At 44.2% G+C, this 20,354-nt stretch overlaps 1 protein-coding gene across 1 annotated transcript in view; it reads left to right on the top strand.

Moving 5' to 3' along the window:
• The window catches only part of LOC129826186 (uncharacterized protein KIAA1671-like), a 29,141-nt gene extending 10,917 nt beyond the window's left edge, over positions 1–18,224 (top strand). The window contains exons 3-9 of the mRNA XM_055886617.1: positions 6,691–6,806; positions 10,542–10,707; positions 10,798–10,969; positions 15,654–15,793; positions 15,934–16,076; positions 16,213–16,302; positions 16,500–18,224. Of these exons, the coding sequence (XP_055742592.1) occupies positions 6,691–6,806; positions 10,542–10,707; positions 10,798–10,969; positions 15,654–15,793; positions 15,934–16,076; positions 16,213–16,288 (813 nt within the window). The 3' untranslated portion in view covers positions 16,289–16,302; positions 16,500–18,224. The remainder of the gene's footprint in view (positions 1–6,690; positions 6,807–10,541; positions 10,708–10,797; positions 10,970–15,653; positions 15,794–15,933; positions 16,077–16,212; positions 16,303–16,499) is intronic.
• The last annotated feature ends 2,130 nt before the right edge of the window (positions 18,225–20,354 follow it).

Genomic DNA, 20,354 nt, shown 5'->3' with positions numbered 1-20,354 from the left:
GTATGTGGCTGTGAAGAACCTGTTTGCAGACGGTGCAGTAGTAGATCTGCTGTGACCGGAGTCTCTACCAGCTGAGGAACTGTAGAACAGCCTTATATACCATTTTGGGTTCCCCGCTACATAGTCTTGCCCTTCTGTATAACTGTTTATGGAAATAGGCATCTCACAGAAATAGACTTCACCTTAGCCCCAGATTCTAGGGCCATTGCTGCAGATGATGGACTGAAATGGAGCCATGACGGCACCAGTGGGACTCGACAGCACAGAGGCTCACTGAGAAGCACCGAGGGACAGTGACCTGGACTGCGAGCCTGTAGCCGGAGCCAAGTGCTGCATTGCTGCATGTTTTTGGAGACACTAGGGCATCTGACTGGCTGTGCCATCTCTTCCAAACAGCCCAGCTACTGCAGCATTAACCTAGCTACGCACCTCAGCAGTATCCAGGACACCAGCTTTGAACCTGGACATCTACCTGGCTCAAGGACTTTCCCTCGACCATATTAACACACTGGACTGCTCTAGACCTCCGCCTGACTGAGCGCTCTGTCCAGGCTTCATTCTGCAACGTTGGTCCTTTAGTGATCTGATCTAAACTGAGATGGAGTACCTGGGGGACAAGCTGTCGGTGGCCCAGTCCCATGTGTCTGGGTGGATGGGGAACGTACGCCGCTCCCTGCAGGGGGCGCTCAGCGTGGTGTCCAGTGCGGTGGAACGTGGGGGCAGGGGGGCCGAGGACAGCCCTGGTGGCTTCAAGAGGGCCAACTCGTTACGTTCTCTGGCCTCTCGCAGCCGGGACTCTTTCCACAGGTTCTCTCTGCGCAGCCAGCAGCGCCTGTCCCTACGCAGGCGTCCTGGGAGCAGCACCCCCAACACCCCCACCGCAGTAAGACACACTTTGTTTACACTCACCCCCCCATCCATCCCTCTCACCACCAAATGGTCTCCCATCAGTCACTACACATTCCAAGCACCTCAAACTTGTCAAGGCCTTCTCTATTTGTGTGTTTCGTGTCTTTGTCTATTTGTGCTGCCATGTGATCTCTCTCTCTGATCCTGATAGTTCCTGAATGTTCTGCTTTTGTTCGCTGCTCAGTGCTCACCCCCCTCTGTGTCTCATCTGCTTGTCTCTCTCCTCCTCTGATACCATCTTTGACATAACACTAACCTTAGTCTGTATGTCTGCACCATAGCTCCCATTCTAGCAGTGTCACTGGCTCCTTAGGTCATAGCTTACTGTGGGCTGGAGTTGGGTTTCTCGCCGACCCTCACTCTTAAACTATGGTCTGTTTTTACCCTTTACACTCGTGGGAATTGGCCTATATGGATAGGGCTACATTTATGCATATTTCTTCTGTAAGAAACATTTAAACAAGAAATCATATGCATAAACATGGTATCAATTGAAAGGGAACAGTTTTGAGATTATGGCACAATTATTAGACCAAAGTTCAGGACAATAGTTCACCTGATACCAGACTGATTCCAAACATTACACTGTTGATTTTATGTGCATTTGACATTTAATGTACTTTTCGCCTCATTTGTTAAAAATGAAATCTGAAAATACTCTGGACACATTCAGTAACATGATATTTTCCTGGAAAATGTGGGGTAGGTGAAACATAAGACAAAATAATAACAAGGGTTTGACTGAGAGGACTAACTGCTGTCTCCAAAGTGTGCACAGTTCCTAAGTCACTTCCATGTACATTGATGACTCAAAGAAGAGTCTTCAACTAGAAAGGGGTTTTTAGAGCTCCTAACTGTGGCGTTGAGGAACTAGAGCGAACACACTTGTAGTTGTTTTGTTTGGAACACAGCCCTGCATCCCCGCCTTTCCATAATTACTGTTTTTTACGCAATCCAAAAACTGATCATTATGAATTGCCATTTGGGTCAGATGGGCATCATTTCTAAGTTTGTTCTATTGCCAACATGACTAGCTAAGTTATAAAATAGGATCTTACAGGGTAAGTCTTTCACAGGGCAGTTCAGAGAAACAGATAGTAATTTTGGTGATCATAGAATGGAGTCATGAGTGCATTCAGATGCGTGGTCCACAACTCATTTTCTACACAATAGAGAAACACAGAAACACATTCTGTTCTGAACAACTCAGGGTATGACGCCATGTCATCTTGTAACTGTACATCAAACAGAGATCATAAATGTTGACACTGTATACTAGATGAGTTTTATGATATGGAAATGTAAAGTGCAGATTTGGACTCACAGGGGTTTGGCTTGCTTGTATGACATCAAAGTGGTATTTATTGTAATCCTCAACGTCTCATCTTTCAAAATACATTGATTCCTCATAATTTACAACATTTTCCTCACACAGACAGCAATAATTTTGCAAAAGTTGACCAAATTAGCAGGAGGGACGGTAGCAACTTCTGTTGTATTCGGCTCATGTGACAAATCAAATGTGATTTGATTTGAACTTGTCACGGTGCTCAAGTTCAGATTGGCTGTCACTCAGGAGCCCCTTAAGGCACTGCATCGCAGTGCTAGAGGCGTCACTACAGACCCTAGTTCGATTCCAGTCTGTATCACAACCGGCCGTGATTGGGAGTCCCATAGGGCGGCGCATGATTGGCCCAGCATTGTCCGGGTTACGGTTTGGCCGGGTTAAGCAGTCATTGTAAATAAGAATTTGTTCTTAACTGACTAGCCTAGTTAAATAAAGTTTAAATCAAAAAAGTTGTGATAGTTTGATTGCATTTTATGTAAGATTTACAGATTAGGCCTAGCTTGTTTGTGTGTCATTGAACAGGAGAATCAGTGTGTGCTGCCTGTGAGGAGAGGTTGTGATGAATGGTCAGAGCACTGAGGCCAGTGAGATGTGGGGAGAAAGAGGTGGACAGGGGCCAACCAGCTAATGGAGCGGTAGCGAGGATGATGGGAGGGGATTGGGGTTGGTCTACTCACTGAAAGGACCAGGGGGGTGGAGGTGGGGCTGCTGGGATGGATGGTGCATATGCACAATTAAGGCCTGCAGTACTGCTGGGTCCCATTTGGCCCAATTGGTAGAGCATGGCGCTTGTGGGTTCTATAAGTCGCTCTGGATAAGAGCATCTGCTAAAAATGACTTAAAAAATGTATTTAAAAAAAGCTGCCCCCCCCCACACCCTCTGGTTACTGTAAGTCGCTCTGGATAAGAGCATCTGCTAAAAATGACTTAAAAAATGTATTTAAAAAAAGCTGCCCCCCCCCACAGCATCTAATGCCCAGAAAGTCCACACACCTGTACCCTCACGTCTTAATCAGTTGCAACACATAAACAAAACCCCGCAGACACGGCAGCCCTTTACCGATTCACTCTCTCGGTATGGTTTGTGTGTACGTGTGTCCTTTTTAGCTGGAGCCTGTGTAGTTGTCCGTACAGTACCGGAGAGTCAGCTGGTGGATCATCCAGATACCTCTAATAGGCCCTGGTCTCCCTCAGGCTGACTTGAACCCACCATCTCTCCGTCTGGACCCAGTACTCTAACCTGCAGCCTGTATCAGCCAGGGCTGGTCTTAAAGGGATACTTTGGGATTTTAGCAAAGAAAGAGTCAGATGAACTCGTTGGTACCATTTTTGTGTCTCTTTGTCAAGTATGAAGTAAGTTGGGGGTAGTTTTGCCAGCCAATGCTACAGATAGCATAATGACTGGAAGTCTATGGTAACGCTTGTTAGCAATGGCGCAAACGCAAGTTAGCAACTTCTTTCAACTGCACACAGAGACATAAAAATGGTATCCATGAGTTCATCTGACTCTGGGGAAGTAGATAAAGGGCCTCATTGCCAAAATCCCAAAGTATCCCTATAAAAGTTCTTAAGCCAAGTCAGTCAGGTTTTACTAACATTATGTTGTGCTCTGCATTCTTAGCAAACACTTGTACATTGCACTTATGTAATAATGACAGAACTAAATACCCTAACATGTTCTTTTCAGTTCTCTATCAGAGGTCAGTGTTTTGGTAGCTCTGTAAAATGTGACTGGAGTGCTGCTCTGTTGTTGACAAGGGATTAGTGCTCATGGGATCTGTAGTCATGTTAGTATAGATGCAGAGGGTCGTCATTGACCAGTCTGTCAATGATGAGTGTGTTAACTGTTCAACATTCCTACCCAGAGGGGTTGGAGCAGGAGAGTGGGGCTGGTGTGATGTGTGTTCTGTTGTGTTCGTGTTGGGTTCATTGTACCTGCACTAACTAACCGGCCTGCTCTGTTGTCTGCTTCCAGGCAGCGTGACCATATGTTAAATGTGTTGGAGCTGCACAGCACTTCCTCATTCATAGAGAATTGTGAATGGCCGTTATACATGACAGAGATTAACTGTTCTTTTCCAGTTTGCACTAAGGAAATGGATTCATAACATGTCCAACTCACTAGGCCTTCAGTTTTATTTTACCAGGTTAGTCTCATTGAGATTAAAAATATATATTTTTTAAATAGAGACCTGGCCAAATTACCAGAACATAAAGTGTCATACAAAGGCACATTTACAACATAAAACACTACAGTTTAAAAACATGAATTTACACATTGACCAGGCAAGATGCTTTGGAGAGGTTTGTGCATTTAGGGGTCAAAACATTGAAAGCCCCCCCCCCCCCCCACTTCATTGTCCACCATAGTTTCTACCCAGTCTTTAAAGTCATTCAAAGAGAACAGCTCCTGTAATTTCATGTCCTTTTGTAGCTCGTTCCAAAGCACAGTCAGTAAAATAGTCATGTGAGCTTAGGCGATAATTGTAATTTGTCTGCTGGACAAAATGGGCTATATCATATTTTCAGCACATCAACCCAAAGTTGTCATTTTGGATTAAATTAAGAGAGTGGGTGTTATAAATAACTAGCCTACATTTACATTATTGATGAAAGATCTCTCAGGTCATGTTGATGTCTGTGATGGTGTAATCGTGACAGGCTGTTATTATTCAGAGCTTTGATATCTGTTTGGTCTAATTTTCCAAGGTGCCTCAAATTCTTCAGCCACATGTCAGGTTGACTGGCAATCTCCCTTGGTGGTCAGCCCTTTCTCTCCTTCCATTCATCCGCTCATTGTTCTGTCGTTTCCCTTGACGCACCCTTCCTGTCCACAGATTTGGGGGGGGGGGGCTCATGTTAAGGAAAAGTCAGCTTCACTACCACTCTGATTCAAAATCACAGCCAGAAAGAAACCTATTTACCAGATAAGGTGCCTGGCATGCCTGCTCTGTCCTTGTATCCAGTAGTTTGTTGATAGCAGAGCCTACACCCTCACATTGTCAATACTGAAGGGCTTTCAGCAGCACTAATAGTCAGCCAGTCCATGCTATTTCTTAACCCTCTCAGTCTTGCTGCTATTGTTTGGTTGACAGGTAACAAGGTAGCCTCGGGAGTGGCAAACACGAAGTGAGGGTGTGTTTGGGTGTGTTCATCCACGTACACTGTGGATATGGTAGGTGTTCACAGAATTTAGATTACAGGAGATTTTCTTATTGAATGGTACATGCTTAGTCCTGTGCATTAGCTGTGTTCACAGACCCTTAGGGCTGAAATTCATTATATAATAAAGGGGTTTTATGAAGTGTGACTGTTTTTTGACATATCATAAATAATTCCTGCCTCAGACAAGACATGACAAGGTCTCTACTTTGTTGCTATTGTTACTCCTCTTTTTCTCAGTAAAGGCCTGGAGTCGATAAAGGTAGCTGTACTCGAGCACTGACCCAACCTGGTCTGTTTGAAAGGCTAAGCATGTATCTGGATTAACCTGCCTGTTTAATTGTCATGTGACCAGCATGTTCAAACCCATGGTTGGAACTGGAACTCTAATACTTGTTTAACATCTAAAGCCAGATTTGGCACAGAGAGATCACGGTGTGGATTTGAAAACCAGCCTATGCTGTGATGTAGAGAGGACTCATATTTAGGTCTGTTAAACCTGGAGAATAGGAAGTACGCTGCTTTCTCAGATGGATGGAGTTTCTCACTGTTCACCCTGGCCTTCTTTCTTCCTGTCAGGAAAGGCATTGATGATGAATGACATCCTGTACTGTTGGGCTATTTCTCTCTTTCTCCCTCTCTCTCTGGCTCTCACTTCCGTGCAGTGACAACAAACAAAACACCTATTACATTTCCTTCCATCCTTCTCTTTAGACAGCCTATTGTGTTGTGGTGCAACAGTGCATCTGTATAGCACGATGCCATGGAAGTCAATAGAGATCATGTAAGTTCAGCGAGATTTCTCTGCTTGTGTGCGTGCGCTCACAGTCTTGAATGCATACACAGGAGGAGTGAGTGGTATTAGGACAGTGTGCCCTCTGTAGCATCCTCATTAAAAGAGACACGGTTCAGTAGACAGCAAACACGCAGTGGCTCACCAGTCTCTGTCCCTGTCGCTATGAGCTCATCCCATTACCTCCCATTATCCTGCTCACCCACTGTAGGTTTGGCCATAGCCACACTACATGGTCATCAGGACCAGCACCTCACTCACAGACACAGCTGGCCAATTGTCTGTTACTGTAGGCTGGGTGGGGCTTCAACCAGGAGCCAATAAGAAGCATTGATATTTTTATTCAGTCCAGCAGAGATTAATTCAGTTCTGTTATTTTGGAATCTGTTTTCTCTGGCCTTCTACTGATATTCCAATGGTACATACACTTCTACTCCTTTTTGACTGACTTGTCATTTTCTCCCTGTCCATCTCTCAGGAGCAGTTGAAGCAGAGTGTTGATGGTGAGGAAGAGGGGCGAGACATAGACACACTGGTCCATGAGACAGACAGCCAGTATGGGACCTGGGAGACAGGACTGCGCACTGACGATAGGTGAATATATACACACACACACACACACACACACGTGGCTGCTGTGGCCTGGGCCAACACCTGTGAAACATGGTGTGCTCCTGTTTTTGGTCACTAATATGCAGATCTTCATTCCTCAATATGATTACAAATTTTCCCTGAGGCTGTACCCTGGTATCAGGACATCCCGACATTGCTGGTTCTGAATGCCTCTCAAATTGTGACGATTCATTTCTCACTCTAAATATACATTACTCGTTTGAGCTTGAAATTTAACACTGCCTGGATCGATAAGTAGTATCGAATGGGTGCACTCTATCAGGTGTTCTGCTGGCGCAGCATTGACCTTTTCGACAAAGTCACTGAGCCATGTTATATCCAGCCTTCTAAATAGTGCAGAGTGGATAGTTAGCCCCAGGAACTGATTCTCTGCTGTCCTACCATTATGGCTAATGATGGTAATCTCAACATAAATCAAATAACATTTTATTTGTCACATGCTTCGTAAACAACCGGTATAGACTAACAGTGAAATGCTGACTTATGGGCCCTTCCTAACAATACAGAGAGGAAAAAAAGGTAAATAGAAAATAATAACACTAGGAATAAATACACAATGAGTAATGATAACTTGGCCATATACACGGGGTACCAGTACAGAGTGGATGTGCAGGGGTATGAGGTAAATGTGTACATGTAAGTAGGGATAAAGTGACTAGGCAACAAGATAAAAGAGTAGCAGCAGCGTATGTAATGAGTTAAAAGAGCAAAAGGCTCAATGTAGATAGTTTGGTTAGCTATTGGTTAACTATTTAACTAACTATTTAGCAGTGTTATGGCTTGGGGATAAAAGCGGTTCAGGGTCCTGTTGGTTCCATACCTGCTGCATCGGTACCACTTGCCGTGCGGTAGCAGAAGGACAGTCATTAACTTCGGAGGCAGGAGTCTTTGACAATTTCTAGAGCCTTCCTCTGACACCACCTGGTATAGAGGTCCTGGATGGCAGAGAGCTCGGCCCCAGTGATGTACTGGGCAGTACGCACTACTGTCTGTTGCGCCTTCAGATGCCAAGCGGTGATGCAGCCAGTCAAGAAGCTCTCATTGCTGCAGCTGTAGAACTTTGAGGATCTGAGGGCCCATGCCAATTCTTTTCAGCCTCTTCACAACTGTGTTAGTGTGTGTGGCTCATGATAGGTCCTTAGTGACGTGGACACAGAGAATCTTGAAGTTCTCGATCTTCTCCACTACAGTCCCGTCGATGCGTGCTCTGCTCTCTGTTTCCTGTAGTCAACAATCAGCTCCTTTGTCTTGCTGACGTTGAGGGAGAGTTTGTTGTCCTGGCACCACACTACCAGGTCACTGACTTCTTCCCTATAGGCTGTCTCGCGATCAGGCCAGCCACAGTTGTCGTCAGCAAACATAATAATGGTGTTGGAGTCGTGTGTGGCCATGCAGTCGTGGGGAACAAGGAGTACAGTAGGGAACTAAGCATGCACCCCTGAGGGGCCTTCTTGTTGCGGGTCAGCGTGGTGGATGTGCGGCCCGTCAGGAAGTCCAGGATCCAGTTGCAGAGGGAGGTGTTCAGTTCTAGGGTCCTGAGCTTAATGATGAGCTTGGAGGGCACTATTGTGTTGAACACTGAGCTTTAGTCAATGTACAGCATTCTCATGTAGGTGTTCCTCTTGTCTAGGTGGGAGAGGGCAGTGTGGAGTGCAATTTAGATTGCTTCATCTGTGGATCTGTTTGGGCGATGTGTGAATTGGAGTGGGTCCAGTGTGTCTGGGATGATGGTGTTGATGTGATCCATGACCCGCTTTTCAAAGCATTTCATGGCTACAGATGTGAGTGGTATGGGGCAAAAATCCTTTAGATAGTCCATGTGCCCAAGAACATCAAGGTAACCTATGGTGGTCTACTTGAAACATGTAGGTATTACAGACTGGGTCAGGGAGAGGTTGAAAACTAGCTAGCTGGTCAGCGCAAGCTCCGAGTAAGTGTCCTGGTAATCCGTCTGGCCCCGCGGCCTTGTGAATGTAAACCTGTTTAAAGGTATTACTCACATTAGCTACGGAGAGCTAGATCACAAAGTCATCCGGAACAACTGGTGCTCTCATGCATGGTTCAGTCTTGCTTTCCTCAAAGCGATAATAAAAGGAATTTAGCTTGTCTGGTAGGCTCATGTCACTGGGCAACTCGCGGCTAAGTTTCCCTTTGTAATCCATGATAGTTTGCAAGCCCTGCCACGTCCAACAAGTGTCAGAAACGGCATAGTAGGATTCGATTTTAGTCCTATATTGACGTTTTGACTGTGATGGCTCGGGGGGGTCGTAGCGTGATTTCTTATTAGCATCCGAATTAGTGTCCCGTGGCGCCTTTAGCTCAGTGCAGATGTTGCCTGTAATCCATGGCTTCTGGTTGGGATATGTACATACGGTCACTGTGGGGACAACGTCGTCGATGCACTTATTAATAAACCCGGTGACTGATGTGGTAAACTCCTCAATGTTGTCAAATGAATCTCAGAACATATTCCAGTCTTTGTTAGCAAAACAGTCCTGTAGTTTAGCATTCACTTCATTGGACCACTTCCATATTGAGCGAGTTACTGGTACTTCCTGCTTTTCATTTTTGCTTGTAAGCAGGAATCAGGAGGATAGAGTTATGGTCAGATTTGCCAGATGGAGGGCGAGGGAGATGCGTTTCTGTGTGGAGTAAAGGTGATCTAGAATTTTATTTTTTTTAATTCGACTCTAGTTGCACAGGTCAAAAGCTGTTAAATTATGTAACACGGATTTCAGTTTCCCTGCATTAAAGTCAACGGCCACTAGGAACGCTGCCTCTGGATGTTCATTTTCTTACTTGCTAATGGCTGTATACAGCTCGTTGAGTGCCGTCTTAGTGCCATCGTCGGTTTGTGGTGGTAAATAGACAGCTACGAAAAAGATGGATGAGAACTCTCTCGGTAAATAGTATATCATAAGGTATACTAACTCCGGTGAGCAAAACCTCAAGACTTCCTTAACATTAGAGATTGTGCACCAGCTGTTGCATATAACACCCACAATCTTCTCTTTCAAGTCTCGGGCACAGTTACTGATATTGAAATAAACAGATACTATGGTATCTATAGGTACTAACTGTACAGATACAATACCATCCCAGTCCTCCTGACACTGTGTGGTCAAGGAGCAGTAGCTCACTGAAACCTGCTTTACTTTACCCCAGCTCTCAAAATAGTCTGAGTCTCTCTCAGCAGGCTGGCGTACCACTGACCTCCTGTGGCCAGGAGAAGGTATCACAGCAACGAACTCCACACAGGTTGAAAATCTGGATAATGTTTTGTAGAAATGAATGGATGCTGTAAGAGTTTCAGATAAGATACGATATACGTCACTATTATAATGCAGTGGGTCATTGTCATATGAATCCAACTCTCTGGATGGAATAATCACCAAATAGTATGGTCATGTACATTATTGTGACTCATCAGTGTTTGCTACCTTCATTCTGAAATGAGGAGCTTGTGGTCAAGTGGAGCAAGAGTCTGCCCGGTCATCCATTGTGTCTTCCAGTACATCCTCTATGAAATCTGATGCCCCTGCCTACAGTAAACCCAGACAGGAGAAAATGACTCAGCCACACAGAGCTAGTAGACACTGTACCTGTCACGTTGTTCTCTCAGCGGCAATGGCTGCATATAATAAAGACTTTTAGGAAGGTAGCCTAAAGTACTAGTCACGTCTGTCCTTCCTGTAGCCTGACTCCTGCCACGCCCACCTCAGACAGCAACCTCAGCCAGTCGCCTAGGAAACCCATTCCGCCCCACACACCAGGGGAACATGCCCCACGCAGCGACCTGGACACTCCAGATGGCTTCTCCCCCTCGGTCCAGCCCGAGATGCAACTACTCCCCTTCCCTGAGGTAAGACTGACACCAACTTTTTAAAAGGACGTATCAGTGTAACAGTCAGATTTGCTTCTCGTGTGTTTATCTGTTTCTCCCTCTCTCCAGGCCTCCACCATCCTGCTGGACTCCAGTGCTCTGCGCTCCAGGGTGCAGCTGAGTAAGATGCGGGGGCCACGTTCGCGCCCCTCCAGGGTGGCTCGTCAGACTGCTGCTATGTCTGTACACCTTGAGGGACAGACCGCACCCACTGAGGACTGGCGCTCCCGAGACTCAACAGGTCAGGCTAGGACTCTGTTCTCATGTAGACACTTTGTCATATCTCCAGGGCATAAAATGAACACCCACCACTCACCAAATGCGGGTAGATTTTGGTATTGGCGGGTAGGAATGTCTATTTCACCAGCCACATTGGTTTCATATCTGCTAATCGCACAAGGAAATTTGAATCCTATATCCCACCTTCCGCAGCAACACTGCCTGTTTTTTGGCTATTTACATTTTTGTTCTAATTTGTTTGTTCTTCGATGTTAGTTTGAGTTTGCTTTAACTGTTAGCTAGTCAGATTCAAAATCTTAGACACACGTGACACCACTTATGTGGCCATGTTACCACGGTAACCTGCCGCCCTTAAAGGGGCAGCTGAACATTTGTCTTGTGGTGAAATTTCTGTTAAAACGCTCGGGTCACAAAAAACGAAAAGAAATTGAGCAATATAACAACACATTACTTCTTACTAATACAGTCCTTTTTTTAGAAACATTACAAAACATGGTCATTTTTATATAATTATGGCAACAACAACAAAAAAATTGTCTCATGGCTCCATATTAACGCTTTTCCTCTTGTCCGGGACAAGTTTTTAAAAAAAAATGTTTTTTTAAAGATGCCTGACAAGAAGAACATAGATTTGACTCGTCCAAAACGTGGCACAAATCACAATATCATACAGAAAGGCCAACATTGGAATAATATTCAATTCTATTTTTCATGTACATCAATAAAGGCCTAAGTGCTACAGCCTCATGTACAGACTGATGCTGACATGAGGGAGGTGCCAAACTTTAATGAGACTTTTAATGACATAAATATAGGCTAAATGCCAGTCATGCTTGACACATAATGGAGGATAATTAACATGAACATCTAATGGGCTGTTGACCCGATGCACGGTTTATTTAGATCAAATGATCACAAGACGGGAGAGTGAAAGACCTGTTGATCACCGCACATCACCCACCTTGAGTCTGAGTGGAGGCAGTCAGCATTTTGAAACTATTTAACCATAAAACGTTCAGGTTTTAAACAATTAAGTTTATGTAATTTTATTAAGCATGTCTTGCCTTGTTTCAAAGTAGCCTAGCCAAAATACGACCATAGGAATGTTGAGGGAATTATTTTATAAACACTCAATATGACATTGAAACCTGATTTATTTTTTTCATGTTCTATTGGTTTTCAAATCAACTTTATTTCATTGTCCTGCAGCCAAAGGCTAGTCATATTAGCATCCATGCTAGTTGATGCATCTTTAGATCTCTCCTCTTATATTTCTAACAGATATTTTCATCTCTGTCACATGAAACTGCTAATGCGTGCGTTGCGCTTTTGAGAATGGTCTTTTCCCGTTAATTGCATTTGGTAACATTTTGGCATAGCCTCTAGCTATGTGCTCATTTTTGAGCTTTTAATATGAAGACATACAACTTTTTTAACATTTTAAGCAAAAGTTTGTTGCATCAGCCTTATTGCTTTTTTAATGGGCAGTGGTTGTATGAATTTTGAATCTGTCGTCCCAGAACTGTCCCAGAGTCTGTTTTAAACCGCAGACTAGTCTTTGGACCCGTTCCGAAATGGACCTGGGGCTTTCCCACCCAGACCCGATATGCATAAATAAAAAATTATAATATAGAGAGAGAACCGTGCCCAAGGACAACTAGACCCGTTCTGTATAGACCTGGTCGGACCCAGACCGGGTCCAATTCGATTTGACGGAAGCAGTAGAAAAGTCATTTTTTAAAACTACTTTATTAACCGGAGCTGATACAGCGCGAGAGGAGGGAGAGAGGTGCCTCTCTAGCAGGCGGGGGAGGGGCCATACTGTGAGCAAGTGACATGAGGAGGGAGGACAAGAGACAGCAATCAACCAAGCCAACTCGCGCTGTAGTAGACTAATAGCTGCCATAGCTAGATTATTAATCATCAAATATGATTACAGAGTACCTGTCTTGGACTGAATCAAACCGGAACAAGAAGCTAGTTAAGCTAGCTAACGTTAGCTAGCTAGGCTAACTAATGCTGCAGTGCATGTGCTTTCTCATCCTACAGTTACAAACAGGGGAGCCGCCAGGGATTTTGGGCCCCATGAAAAGATATCACATTGGGCCCCACCACCACAGGCCACACCAACGCTGCACAATTGCTGTAACCGCACACCTCCAGAACCCAATCGACCCATTCAAAGCTTTAAATAACTCTACCTTTTGCAGGCTTGCAACTCTCTTGTAGTCCAATATTTACTGTACGATATTTACTGACAGTGAGCTGTAAAAATATAACATTGTGCAGACATGCATGCAACGTTCTGTGGAATTCACTATTTGATGCAAGACTGATACTCTATAAGAAATGTGCTAAAGGCCATTTTGAACATTAATGAATCATTTAAAATAAATAACATAAATATACATTAACCTCTTCAATTAAAATAAATTAACATAACTAACAAAATAATAAAATCAGCAGCAGATTTTTGAACTAAGTATACATACCAACTAGAAAATAAGCAGCTGTAAAAGTGGAAATTGAAAACAAAATGGAAATGAAAAGGCCTGATGGTGGCGCTAGAGGAAAGGTCAAGTGGTCACCAAATCAATAGGTTTCTCCACTTGGGGTCTTGATTGTGCACAACAATTTTTATGGCAATCCAGCCATTATTTTGAGATATATCTTGTTCTCAGCCTGTGGGCATCATGTGTGTAGTGATTCAATATCCATAGCCATGCCATTTAACAGTCATCACTGGCCCTTGCTCAGCCTTACTCACCAAGAGCCCAGCGCAGAGCCTTCTTGCTAGCAAAGTCACTGATCAAGTCTTTGAAGTCCAGCTTTCTAACTAACTGACTTTCAATGGACAGGATGGCTTGACTGCAAAGGCTGTCCGGGGACATAGTGGACCTCAAGTAGTTTATCAGTTTTAGCTTACTGAAAGCTCTCTCGCCACCAGAAACGGTCAGTGTGCAAAATATATGTAAAGCAACTCACACTTCTCCAAAAATGCTTTGCAGCTGCATCTTACAAATTGCATTCAGGAGACCAAGTGGGGACAAGTTAGGGGGGAAGGTGGCCGCATATACAGTGTTCAGGTATCTTACTTCATGTTGAAACTCAGGTGTAAGATCTCTGGAATAGTGTCCAAGTCACTTATGATGTTGTCCAAAGCAGTAAAAAACACTGTGTTCTGAAACACTGTTGCTGCACTGTCCTGAGCTGTCTCCTCTTCAGAGGTCTCATCATGGAATATCTTCCTTTTCCTCTGGCGGCTGTGTTCCTTGCTAAATTGAGTTGTAACATCCATTTGTGTTGCAATCAGTGTTGCCTCAGACAGGAGAGACTCCCATCCATCTCTAAGAGCCTGCATCTCTTCCTTTAAGGCTCTGATATTGGCTGCCTCTGTGTCAAGTGAGCTTTTTCCTGACTGGAGAATCACATTCCTGTCCTCAATGCATTGCAGTACCTGCAATTATGCCAACTGACATGTCATTCAACACAATGTTGCTCACCTCCTTCTACAGTTGGGAGTAGGGCTGGTTCAGGGGGATGGGGAGACAAGGCTGCTGAGCCTGAAGCTGCATCTGTTGGGCCTGGCACCAGGCAGGGACAGGGACAGGGACAACTGATTTAGAATGAATAGCTTGCTAAAAGTTTGCCTGCATTGATTAAAATGTCAACTAAAAGAGGAGCGAAATGTAAACACAGAATTTTCTGAGAAGATATTAAGTAACTTATGCTAGGGGAGCAAAATTAGCCTATTTCACTATGGACTAAGCTAACAGGTTCATTTCCACCACTCACGGACTACACCCACCTTCCTTTGTGAAAAATTTGGTGACATACTGTCGCCCTTTCTTTTCTCTCTCCTGTCTTTCTTTTCATTTTTGGAAGCCATATGTTTCTTTAGGAAGCTGAGACATGATGCTCCACCGGCACTGCTCACTCGCAATTCACTGCTAGCAAGTACTGTTCGCGCCTGGCTTGGGTCAGGACCGAACCATTTCATGTAAATAGACAAGTCATTTAAAATTATACATACCCGTGACAATCATATCCGATCCAACCCAGACCCGTGATATTATTTATAATTCTGGATCCGGACCGGGTCTCGGGTATTTGGATACAGGTGGATCCGTGAAGACCTCTACCATAGACATATTTTTTTATCCTCTAAGGGACAACAGGACACCCTTAATTTTGAGCCCTGAATGGAATTATTTTAAGAGACATAAAAACAATTTGGTTGTAATTGTAAAGTTTCAATATTTTATAGGCTATGAAGGGTGGCTCACCACCTCCCAGGAGAGCCGTATTTTGAGACGGGCTTGAATATGCAGAGTGTAGCCTTTGTTTGATTCTCTATGGTAAAAACAATATGTATTTTGTAAAGTGGTTCCTTGCATCGTACGATTATATAAAAATTGTGTTGCATACCTTTTAATTTCAAGCCCTGTGGCTGGTAAGAAATCTGAGTGGCTAGTAGATTTTTCTCTTTCTGGTGTACCAAAAAGTACATTTTAGGTTTCTCTCTCTATCCAGTACCTTTCTCCCGCACACCTTTTAGTATGGATTGAGTCGACCAGTTAGACTGGATGTTCTTAGATGGTCAAAGATCTGGTAGACTTCTGAATAACCTTCTATTTGTTATGAGTGTGAAATGATGTACTCAGAGAGTGTGTTGTCCTCCACAGAGGACAACATTGAGTTTTCCAAGCAGGAGGACTCAGACTCTGAGGAGCAGGAGAGAGGAGTAGACCCCCGCTCTGCTGCTGCCTCCTCCCAGCCCCAGAGAGTCGCCCTCTTTCCTGGGATGGACCCCTCCGCTCTCAAGGTGAGCCTCCCCAAGAGAAACAGATGTTGTGTGGAAAGCAAAGAGTTGACCAGGAGTGTAATGTAATGTTGTCACTCATTCTGCTGTGAAAAATTGGCCTTTGATATGTTCTCTTGCTGGTTTCTCCCTCTGTTTGGCAGGCCCAGCTCAAGAAGAGAGGAGACTCTGACAACCAGACAGACGGAGCCGCCCCATCTCCCTCCCAGCTGTCCCGTTCTCCTAAATCCCCCTTCTTGCCCCAGGCGTCCCGTGTGCTGCCCCCCTCTGGAGGGAAAGAAAATGGGTAAGATGGTGACCATGTCTCTTCCCTCTGTTCAGCCTGGATCTAATAACCCAAACCAGAGATTGTTGAGATAGTCAGACCAGAAGTATGTACCATTTGTAATGATTGTGCCTACTTTTGTCTGTCTGTGTCTTAGGGAGGAGGCCTCACCACAGTGGCTGAGAGAACTGAAGTCTAAGAAGCGCTCGAGTCAGTATGAAAATGACAGCTAAGTGTGAATGAGCAGGTAAGCTCTTCCCACAAATGTTCCTCACATGGTGAATCATTCTTATCTACTTTCATAGGGTAAATGTGCCCTAGGCAATAGACGTGACATTTTTCCACAAATTTCAGAATTAGACAATAATATTAAAGTATGTCTGTTTTGCAAATAAATAACCCTAAAAGGCTTATGGTTTGTTTCTGTTTGCATCCTCCCTGTAGGTTGCCTTAACTGAATAATCTGGTGGAGAATTGGAGACAGAAGCCTTAACCTTTGACCCTGAGAAGATGGAAACTCTGCTGCTGACATTGTAATTTGTCATCTGTTTGTTCATTTTATCTGTTCTCTTCCTGCCCGGGTCACATACATGTGCATGGTGCCTTTTTGCAGACAACCTCGGTCTTATGGATGAAACGACCCAGGTTAAATATCTGGCTGCTCGGCTCCGTTTGTCCATTTCCTTTGCATAGAGCCACTTTACCCTCTCACCTGACGGGAGAATACAAAAGGGGGGAAACCCTTTCTCTCCTGTCAGGTTGCATTTCAGGACTGGTTAAACTTGTGGGACCACACGCCTCTTAACCTGGAAGTGCTTCAATAAGCTGGAGGACAGTCTAGTACCTCCACAAGATATAAATGTATTTCTTTTTTTAAATGTATTTTTCAGGTTTGTCTACGCGTTACATTTCTATGTGTATCTATCAGTCAGGGGGTGTTGGTAATAGTCAACATAGGATAACATTTCTGATTTTATTTTTTGTCATTGATCATAAAGAACAAAACACTGCTGAACTAATGTTCAGCCAGGCTGTATATTATGTGTTAGTAATAAATATGGTATCTAATCATGAAATATTATATTTGTATTGTTGCTAATTTCACAGATGAATCATAACATGTTTGAGTGTTTAGTTTTGTACGGAGATCATTGCAAGTATCACTACAGCAGAGGCTCCCAAGCCCATTCCTCTGATGAACTGACTGGGGATCTGTTGTGTTGACCTTCTAACTGATGGGTGAAATGCTGTGGGTTCAGTCTCTTTTCAATCATCATGTCTGAATATCTGTTTCTACTGGTGTTTGTATTTCTTAAGGATCCCCATTAGCTGCTGCCAAGGCAGTTATATACAATTAAAAAATAACACTTTTCGCAACACATTGTGTTCCCTCAGGCCACTACTCTACTAACACATATCTACAATACAACATCCATGTGTACGTGTGTGTGTGGAGTGCATGTGGGGTGGAAAAGGGGAGGAGAAGGGTTAATCACATTGGAGGACTCAATTACACTCCTACACACACACACACACACACACATCAGCCTGTTCTTCCTCCCTTTACCTTCACTTACCTCTTCAGTGTAAGATCAAATGATTGTGTGTGATAGTGATGGCTGAGTGTGTAAGGAAAATATGATGGATGAGTGTGTACGGATTGCAATGAAAATGGTCTAACTGTATGTGTTACCAATGAGCCATACATTCAATGTGCACTCCCTGGGTTCTGTTTTATCAGGATGTCTGCAACATCTCCCATTTAGAGAGAGATTTTACCCACCTATTCTTTTATCACTACATCACTGTTGACAACATGTATGTTGACCATGTTAGCCATGCTGCACTGTCCCACTACTTCCATTAAGCACTTTGTCAGTTAATGCACTACAGCACTGACCTGTGCACTGGCTATTCTGTTATACGTCCCACCTTCCACATGTTCATAGACCGATGTTGGAATGCTAATGGAATGAAAGCGAATGTGTTGATTGGATCTTTGGAGTCGTCGTCCCTATGGTGTCCATGGCGTTTGACTTTGTCATGACTTGTCAGTTTGAGGGTTTATTTTTTTCTCTCATTTTATTTTTAAAAATAAAATATGTATATTACATTGTTTTAATGCCAGTGTCCAAAATTGTAACTTCTTAATAAAATGTACTGAGTTGAGCTTCTCACTTTGATGTAATTATTGGGATAAATGTTACTTCTGCATTTCAGCTCAGACCCACTCTCTCCAGTCTGCAGTATTAGGAAGTTCAATTGGTGTGTCTATTTATGGTGTGGGGTATAACAGAGGTCGATAGTGTTTGGTGTGGGGTATAACAGAGGTCGATAGTGTTTGGTGTACCGGGTATAACAGAGGTCGATAGTGTTTGGTGTAGGGAAGTATAGGAGAGGTAGTTTCTTTTGGCGTGGGGCGGTATAAGAGAGATGGAGGGTCAAGGTTTGGTAAATGAAGTATTCAAAACTTAACACCTGCACTTTCCATGACAGACTGACCCGGTGAATTCAGATGAAAGCTATGATCCCTATTGTCACCTGTTAAATCCACTTCAATCAGTGTAAAATAAAAATAAAAAAAATGTATCCATGCTTTTGAAATTTCTAGGTTAGACTACTGCAATGCTCTACTTTCTGGCTACTCGGATAAAGCACTAAATAAAACTTCAGTTAATGCTAAACATGGCTGCTAGAATCTTGACTAGAACCAAAAAAATGTATCATACTACTTCAGTGCTAGCCTCTACACTGGCTTCCTGTTAAGGCTAGGGCTGATTTCAAGGTTTTACTGCTAACCTACAAAGTATTACATGGGCTTGCTCCTACCTATCTTTCCGATTTGGTCCTGCCGTACATACCTACATGTACACTACAGTTACAAGACGCAGGCCTCCTTACTGTCCCTAGAATTTCTAAGCAAACATTTTTATGGAATGGTCTGCCTATCCATGTGAGAGACGCAGACTCGGCCTCGACCTTTAAGTCTTTATTGAAGACTTATCTCCTCAGTAGGTCCTATGATTGAGTGTAGTCTAGCCCAGGAATGTGAAGGTGAACAGAAAGGCACTGGAGCAACGAACTGCCCTTGTCTGCCTGGCCGGTTCCCCTCTCTCCACTGGGATTCTCTGCCTCTAACCCTATTACAGGGGCTGAGTCACTGGCTTACTGGTGCTCTTCCATGCCATCCCTAGGAGGGGTGCGCCACTTGAGTATGTTGAGTCACTGATGTGATCTTCCCGTTCGGGTTTGTGCCGTGGGGGAGATCTTTGTGGGCTATACTCGGGCTTGTTTCAGGATAGTAAGTTGGTGGTTGAAGATATCCCTCCTGTGGTGTGGGGACTGTGCTTTGGCAAAGTGGGTGGGGTAGTTTGTGTTGGGGGGCTAGGATCAGACTGTTATATCTGGAGTACTTCTCCTGTCTTGTCCTGTGAGAATTAACCCCCCCCCCCCCCCCCCCCCCCCCCGGTCATGCTGTTGCTCCAGTTTCAACTGTTCTGCCTGGAACCCGGACCTCTTCACCGGACGTGCTACCTTGTCCCAGACTGGATGTTTTCAACTCTCTAGAGACAGCAGGTGCGGTAGAGTTACTCTGAATGATCAGCTATGAAAAGCCAAATGACATTTACTCCTGAGGTGCTGACCTGTTGCACCCTCTACAACCATTGTGATTATTATTATCTGACCCTGCTGGTCATCTATGAACATTTGAACATCTTGGCCATGTTCTGTTATTATCTCTACCCGGCACAGCCTGAAGAGGACTGGCCACCCTTCACAGCCTGGTTCCTCTCCAGGTTTCTTCCTAGGTTCTGGCCTTTCTAGGGAGTTTTTCCTAGCCACCATGCTTCTACACCTGCATTGCTTGCTGTTTGGGGTTTTAGTCTGGGTTTCTGTACAGCACTTTGTGACATCAGCTGATGATTGATTGATAGACGAAGGGGAGGAGACAAGTTGAAGAAGGATTTTTAAGCCTTAAGACATGGATTGTGCGCCATTCAGAGGGTGAATGGGCAAGACAAAATATTTAAGTGCCTTTGAATGGGGTATGGTAGTAGGTGCCAGGCGCACCGGTTTTTGTCAAGAACTGCAACGCTGCTGGATTTTTCACCCTCAAGTTTGGTATGTGTATCAAGAATGGTCCACCACCCAAAGGACATCCAGCCAACAACTGTAAGCATTGGAGTCAACATGGGCCAGCATCCCTGTGGAAGGCTTTCGACACTTTCTAGAGTCCATGCCCCGACGAATTGAGGCTGTTCTGAGGGCAAAAGGGGAGGGGGTGCAACTCAGTATTAG

Source organism: Salvelinus fontinalis, chromosome 28 (assembly GCF_029448725.1).
Source record: "Salvelinus fontinalis isolate EN_2023a chromosome 28, ASM2944872v1, whole genome shotgun sequence".
Taxonomy (NCBI): Eukaryota; Metazoa; Chordata; class Actinopteri; order Salmoniformes; family Salmonidae; genus Salvelinus; species Salvelinus fontinalis.
Note: the sequence above shows the minus strand (reverse complement) of the source record. Positions and strands in the feature narration are given on the sequence as shown.